Raw genomic sequence first — 8,130 nt, forward strand, 5'->3', positions numbered from 1 at the left:
AAGAAGCAATGACATAATTCAACTGTCTTTAACTCTCCTTTCTCCAGAAACCATCCTACCTAAGGAGGGATGCAGCTTTTCTGTCCTGATTTTTTCTTCTTTTAACAAATACTAAGTGTGAAAGGCTTTCAATAGATAATTATTTCTTATAATGAAGCATTGTTTTTTTCTTCTTTCAATCTTTTTCAGACCTAAAGCAACTCGGGGTCCCTATGAATAGCCGTTTTTTTGCAGCCCACTCAAGATTTGCCTTGCTTTCAGCAGGTACTGAGTGGCACTTGTTGGGTTATTTACAAAACATCCAACATAGTTTAAATTGTTAAAAAGTAACTGGAACTGCTTCCTCTCCTACCCATTGCCTCTTCCAGTGTCCTTAACACTCTCCACCCCTCCCTAAAATGTGTCCCCAACATGCCTATTTACATGGCTCTCAGGCACCAGATGTTTGCACACCCATCACATACCAGGTCAATCTCTAACAGTGCGAAGGCTGTTGGAGCGGGTAGTTTCCTTCCATCGGGAGCTGAGTGTAGTCATGTTTCTATCAGCACAGCGACCCTTGTATGCAAAGCTTAGACTATCGTCTCGTGGTCCCACCTGCCTTGGCTCTGATTGATGTAACAACAGTATCTGTCATAGGGACTGTTCTGCTTGTAGGAGCAAACGATGATACTGTCCTGGGGTACAAAGAAGATGCTGTCCTCTGGCTCGGGGCTCTCAGACCTGTTCCAGGCTGAGCACTTGGCATCCAAGGCACTGTAGGTGAGGGAACTGCCGGAGGGACAGTAGCCGTCCAGGTATCTGGAAGTCTCCTCCTGCTGCCCGCTCTGGACCAGGCTCTGGCATTCTCCTTCTTCCGTGGGGGTGGGCGTAGTGATAGAGCTGGCCACAGGCACCTCGGCCTGCCCCTGGGAGGGCAGCTTCCCCCGGAGGCCTGCCTTCTTCGCCAGCTCATCGGAGCTTCCCTTGCCTGACTCCAGGTCCGAAGGGGTCCTCAGCAGCTCCACCACCTCCTTGTCCTTGGGTTTCCGGAAGCAGGGCAACTTTCGGACCCAGAGCAGCTCATTTTCGGGCCACTTGGTGCACCCCTCAGTTTTCCTGGCCAGGGCAATGGCCGCGATGCCTGGCAGGCAGATGGCTGGTCCGATGGCCAGGAGGGGTATGTTTCCCAGAGTCTCTCCTTTCATCCCCGAGACAGTGAACATGAAGCCAAAGACCAGGAAGACACTGACCAGGGCCACCACCAGCCCAGTCCTCGGGTTAATGTCATCAGGCCGCATCTTTCACTCATCCAGGTTGGGGCTTCTTGCTGGCCAGGGAGCAGCTCCGCTGTCTTCCGTCACAGAGGAAACCGCAGCGGGTTAAAAGAAATCCCCAAGTCCACTTCCCACCCACCAACTCCGTCTCTTACTCTTGGTCGCTCTCCACCTGTCTGACAATCTTGGTTTCTGCCTCTCTTTATCTCTTGCCCTGTTTCTGTTGCTCTTTGTCCGTCTGTCTGTCTGTCTGTGTCTTTACTATTTTAACCTCAGTCTTTCATATAAACGTCCACCGGCGGGGGTCACTGAGGTACCTGAGGTTTCCTCCTGTCTCCAGTCTCCTGGGAGCAGGGAGAGAAGCCAGTCGAGTCTCCTTAGGAACCTCCACAGCAGCTGTGCCCTCGACTCTCTCCCTTGTTCCTGGGAGGAAAGCCTGGCTTTTCCTCCTGACAACCAGGAAGTGGGACCTGAGAGCCTGTCTTTGCCAACAGTGCGGGTCGCGGTCCCCAAGCTCTGGAAGCTCTGGCGGCGGTGCCGGCTCTGCGCGCGGACTTCCAGGCGTTGGAGGGAGGGAGGGAGAGGGGAGGACTTAGTGTGGGAAAGAGGGACAGCGAGCGCGAGCCTGTCCGCGTTACATCACGTTCAGAGCAAGCTCAGAAACAAAAAGGACGTGTGGGGGCGCGCGGGGGGCAGACCCAGGAGCAGCGGAAGAGGCTGCCCAGGTCCAGTCGGATCCTCAGAGCAGCCGGGATTCGTCCCTCCGCTGCCCAGGAGGGCTGAGCAGGGAGGCTGGACTCACTTCAGTGCCCGGGAGGGCCAGGGGGGCGAGGCTGCTGCTGACCGGGACGGAAACTCGGCTCTATTCGCCCACCGGGCAGCCTGGGCTCCGAGGACCAGGGCTGCCTGCTGGAGATGTCTTTCGGCACCTGGACCCTTCTTTAGTTACAAATCGGGATGATTCGATCCGACTGACGGTGGCTCCTAGGATTTACCCCAACCGCTCCTCTCTCAACCTCAAGGCTCTCTAGCACCTAGAGTCTAGGTGCTCGGAGGCGGCACCCCTTCAGGTGCCCTGCTGCTCTCGGTCCAGGCGCTGGTGGCAGCGAGCGGTGCTCAACAGCGCTCCCGCCGCGGAGCGGGCTGAGACCTGGACGGGCGCACAGAACCAGCGCCCAGGCCGAGTTCATGGTGAGGGGTGGGTGCCAGGCTTTGCTCAGCCCTGGGGGGGGTCACCAGAGACCCCCCCCAGGTCTTCCAGTTTAGGACTCTGGAGGGGGTGGCTTTGGAGCCCGGATCCAGCCAGATCTTCTGGGTCCAGGGAAGAGGGCTCTCGCCGTCGGATCCCGTCCCTACATGTCGCACCCAAGACCCTGATAAAAGGGAGAAGGGGGAACCTCGACTGGGCGGGACTGGCTGACCAGCCCCGCTACAGTTCCAGCTTTGGGTGGTTCTCCCCTCCTTGCTGAAGCTGGTGTGCAGAGCCAGTCTCCCTCCCACCGCAGCGGGTGATGGATTCTCTGGCCCCAGGGGCAAGACTGGCTTTGGCCGTGGTTCTTCAACAGGATGCCCATTTGGGGTAGATGGGGAATAGTGAGGGACAGAACAGGGTATGGGGTACCTTCCTTAATACAAGGCACTGCCTTGGTGGGAAGAACTTTGACATCCAGGCCTTCCCCGCCTCTTTGTGTGCTTGGGAAAATGGCTGGATTGGTCTGAGAACCAGTTGACTTGTCTGTAAAAGGATAACATTACTACCACATATGTGAGGGAGCAGTCTGAGCACTAAATGAAAGTGACGTTCCTAGCACAACGCTTGTTACGTGGTCCCTTTCATAAAATGGTTGAAATAGATATTTGCATACTATGCCACAATCAATGTAGGCACAAGCCAGAGCATACATCTTGCCAATGTCCAGATTCTCACTCAGGACAGTAGTACTTCCTGCCCTTCAGACTGGTAAGATCTCCCAGTATCCTTTCAATAGTGCCCCCTTGTATGAAGTTAGCACGAGTGGTGTTCCTTCTTTGAAATCCAAAGAGTCTCTGGTATGATAGGCATTTCTCTGAAAGTGATGCCTCCAAATTAGGCCTCAATGGACTTATGCTTTTATTGTCAATTTAGATGATGGAGGTGGGCATAGGGAATTTTTACATTAATTTTTTCTTGAAGTATCATATAGAGAAATGAGCACAAATCATGAGTATACATTTGAATGAATTTTCACAAAATGAACATGTCCATTCAACCAGCACCCACATCAGGAAGGAGACATTTTAGCAAACCCCCCACCCCCATACCTGTATGTCACTCCTCCCTCCATCCCCCAACTGATGCCATTATCTTGACTTCTAGCAGCATGGATTACTTCTGCCTGTTATTTGACTTTATGTAAATGAAAAAAGAGTGGAACTTTCCATTCTCCTTTCCTGATACCTCACACTTGTACCTGACACATAACTCTCTGACACATAACTCCCTCTGAAATTAATCAATTTGTTGGATTCTCTCTCTCTCTTTCTTTTTTTAAAGTGGTGTTATTTCTTTATTGTGGCAAAATATACATAACATAAAATTTACCATTTTAACGATTTTAAGTGTACAGTTTAGTGGCATTAAGTACATTCGCATTGTTGTGCAACCATCATCACTATCTATGGCGGTACGTTCTCTCTTCCCGCAACCAGCACCGAAAGGGAGAATGCAGGGGTTGAAGAAATCTTGAGTAGAACCCGATGAGGGTTAAGGAAGAATGAAAAGGAGACTGAGACAGAAACAGAGGGAGAAGCTGGGTCTGGGTGTGGCGTCTGCCTCTGATAGATGAACAGAGCCCCCGACACCGGAAGTAAGTTTAATATATGCTCGAAGTAATAGGAAGTTACATCACATCTGGGTGGGCCTTGAGTTTCTGGCGACATAATGTGATCCACCCCCTAGCACCTGGGCTGGAAAAGTCAGACTGAGTCTTTGTCCTTGCCTCTTGGCTAGGACTGCCTCCAGGGCGTGGCTTTGCCTGCACCCTGGATTCAGCCAACATATTTAAAAACGCCCGAGGTGCTTGTCAGTGGCCCCCCACAACTATCCATCTCTAGAACTTTTTCATCTTCCCAAATTGAGACTCTGTTCCAATGAAGCAATAACTCTCTATTCCTCACTTGCCCAGCCCTGGCAACCACTATTCTACTTGCTGTCTCTATGAATTTGACTATTTGAGGTACTTCATATAAGTGGAATTGTAGAACATTTGTTCTTTTGCATTAGATTAATTTCACTTGGTGTAATGTCTTCAAACATATATCAGAATTTCATTGCTTTTTAAGGGTGAATGACATTCCATTGTGTATGTATGTGTATATATATAACACATCACATTTTGTTTATCCATTTCTCTGTTGATGGACACTTGGGTTCCTTTCACCTTTTGATTATTGGGGAAAATGATGCTATGAACATGTAAACTGAGGATAATAACATTTAATTCCCAGGTATTATGAGGATTAGATACCATGTTAAATAGTCAATGTATTTGAAGCTCCTAGGAGAGTGCTCACCAGTTGCGTGTCCTATGTCAGCATCTACTTTGATGCTGGTGAGTGCCTCTTGCAGAATAACTACTGTTCACTGAGTGCTTTTGATGAGCTGGGCTCTGTGCTAAGCACTTCACATATATTATCTCATTTAATCTTTATAACAACCCAGTGAAGAAGGAAACTGAGGCATGGAGAGATTCAGTAACTTGTACAAGGTCATGCAATGAATAAGTTGGATGTCAGAGCCCAACCTCTTAATTTATTAGGTTATAGTTTTGGCTTCCCTTCCTCCCCTATAACTTCCCATTGCCTTACAGTTAACTTCCTCCAATTATAACTTTAAATCAGAGAAAGAACATTTGTAGATGACCTGCAAAAGATATCTACAGTTCCAAATTCTTGGTATCTTGTGATTCAAACTAGAGAGACTGCAAGACACCTCAATTCATCACTCTCTGCCCCTTCTGTCCCTTTCCCTCTCTAACTGACAGTTCTCATTTGAGCAGAAAAATCAAGGACTTGGCAATACTATTCATGTCCAAGAACCAAGTCAGTGGTTTTGATTTCATTTTTATCAGGGTCTATTCTGAAATCCTGGGATACCTTGTGCTCCAGAAATTAACTTCTGGTAGCCACAGTGAAAAGCACTGGAATGACGTAGGGAAGCCCATCAGAGGAAGTGCAGAGATTACTGAGTTCCCACATTTTGTGAGAGAGGTGTCATTTTCATTTTTTACTCCATAAGGTTTTAATGATTCTGAAAGCAATGTGTTTAATATAGAAAAACTTGAAAGTATAAAAAATATAATAAGAAAATGTACATCAGTCATAGTTCTACTGTTCTGCTGAGACAACCACTGTGACACAGGTTACCTCCAGCTCTTTCCAACCGTTCTGATTTCTTTTCCTTGCTTTTCTGCACAACTAGAACCTTCAGTACAATGTTGAATAGATGTTGTGATTTCAGGCATTCTTATCTCATCCCCATCTCAAAAGGAATGCATTCAGCAGTTCACACATAGAATATTTGCTATAGTTGTTTTTGGCAGATAACTTTTTTAGATTAATAGACTATTCTTTTATTCTTATTTTGCAAAGAGTGTTCTTGTCATAAAATAATGTTGAATTTTGTCAAATGCTTTTTGTGTGTGTATCTACTGAGATGCTCATGTATTTTTTTCCCCAATTCGTTACTGTGGTATATTTTAATTTTCTAATGACAAATCAATTTTACACTCTTGAATTAAATCTAACCTGCTGGATTCCATTGGCTAATTATTTGTTTAACTAGTTTGCATATGTGTTCATGAATGATATTAGCCTGAATGTTTTTTCTCACATTGTTCTTCTCAGGTTTCAGAAATTATGGTTATAAAAGACTTATACATTCTGAAAAACTTTGAGTATGATGGTATCACTACTGGCTCTACTGAAAGTTCAGTAGAATTTGCCAGTGAAGCTAATTTATCTGGGATTTGAGAGTGAGAGATTTTTGACTTCTGATTTAATTTCTTAAAGGGTATAGGACAGCTCCAGCCAATTTGGGTCAGTGTATAGAGCCAAAGGGTCCAAAGGGTCTTGGGTTCGATTCCAGTCAAGGGCACTTACTTAGGTTGCAGGCTTCCCAGCCCGGGGGCCCTAGTTGGGGTATGTGCAGAAGACAACCAATTGATGTTTCTCTCACATCAATATTTCTCTCTCTTTCCTTCTCTCTTCCACTCTCTCTAAAAATCAATGGAAAAATATCCTCAGGTGAGGATTAAAAAAAAAGATTATAGGACATATTTTAGTTCTCCTCATGTTAGTTTAGTGAGTTATATTATTTAAAGAGTTGTCTATTTGCATGCGAAGTTTCAAATTTATTGGCATGATTTAGTTAAAAATACACTCATTGTCTTTTCAAGGTCCACAACATCATAATTATATCTCCCTTTTCATGATTGACATTGCTTGTTTGTGCCCTCTCTTTTTTCATCTGAATCATCCTACTAAAGCCTTATCAATGTTCTTAATCTTTTCAAAGAACCAATGTTTCATTTAGCTGATTTTCCCCAGTGCATTTATTTCTCTCTCATTAATTTTTGCTGTTACCTTCCTGTTTTCCTTTCTTCTACCTTCTAAGAATGATTTGGGTTCAACTACTTAGGTTCTATAGTTCCATAAGCAAAGCATTGTAAACTTTTCCCTCAGATTCTTCCTCAGGTTTGGGCCTGATTCTTCCCCCATTTTTAGGATTTAGGGTTTGTGTCTCTTGCACCCACTTGGGAAAAACATTTGCATCTGGAGTCTACTTTCTCTTCATCTTATATACACACAACTCTCTCACTTTCAGCTTCTCTGCATTTCAGCAATTGATCAGAATGTACTTTGGTCAAAGTATTGCTAATCTGATCACTGTAACAATTACTCCACTGCCCAGTAGACTAGAGAAGAAGGCCTTAGACTTGACCTACAAAAGGAAAGGTTGAGCAGCTCTGCACCCCACCCCTCACTCCATCACAGGACTTAGTCCAACTCTGGGGCTTAATTTCTGGGGCAACACTTATTCACAGGGATCATGTAACCCACCCATACCAAACATTTTTCCTTCACCTTCTCAATCACAGAATGATTATGGAGACCTTCTCACCATCCTACCACACCTCCTGCCAGTCGACCAAAAATTAGTCTTGAGAATTTAAAGCATTGTGTAGTGTTACTCTTGGAATGTATGTGTGGGGCTTGTGCCCCCGCTGAGGTCTGGGTTACATTAAAGCACTGTCACATTTCTCTCAGCTTACATTCCCAGCCAGAAACCAGGGAAAAGTCATCATACTGGAAATCTACATCCATTTGCAAACTGTCTCAACCTGATGCTGAGGAAAAGGGTTTAGGAAGAGAAGACCCATAAGTCAGTGTGGATAGACCTGCAATGGGCAGAGCTCTGTCCAGAGAACGCCATCATCCCGTAACCTCTCAGAGGTTCTTCTGCAGCATTAGATCTTGTGGTCATAGTTCTCAGAGTAGGACTTCTTATTCCAGAATCTGAGAGACCTCTGTGCAGAAGCTTTCTCACATGCACTGTCCCCAACCTCTTCAACGTTCTGTGACTCTGGGAGCAAGAGAAGGCAATTTAATAGGAGACACTTTTAAAAACTGAATTTATTGGGCTGACACTGGTTAACAGAATTGTACAATTTTGTGATACATCATATGTACAATGTATTGTGTGTTCACCTCCCCAAGTCGTCTCCTTCCATCATCATCAATTATCCCCCCAATACCATCCTCCACCTCCCCTTACCACCCCTCATCACTCACCCGCTCAGTAGGAGACACCCTGAAGTAAGAAAATGAAACTTGC

General features: G+C 45.9%; 1 protein-coding gene across 1 annotated transcript; it reads right to left on the reverse strand.

Annotated features, from left to right (window-relative positions):
* Positions 1 to 28: 28 nt before the first annotated feature.
* TMEM215 (transmembrane protein 215) lies at positions 29 to 1,864 on the reverse strand. The gene has a single exon (XM_015560582.1). It carries the CDS (start codon positions 1,278 to 1,280, stop codon positions 573 to 575), a length of 708 nt encoding a protein of 235 aa, XP_015416068.1. The 5' UTR covers positions 1,281 to 1,864; the 3' UTR covers positions 29 to 572.
* Between the last annotated feature and the right edge of the window lie 6,266 nt (positions 1,865 to 8,130).

The sequence above is a fragment of the Myotis davidii genome, unplaced genomic scaffold (assembly GCF_000327345.1).
Source record: "Myotis davidii unplaced genomic scaffold, ASM32734v1 scaffold534, whole genome shotgun sequence".
NCBI classification, from domain to species: Eukaryota; Metazoa; Chordata; class Mammalia; order Chiroptera; family Vespertilionidae; genus Myotis; species Myotis davidii.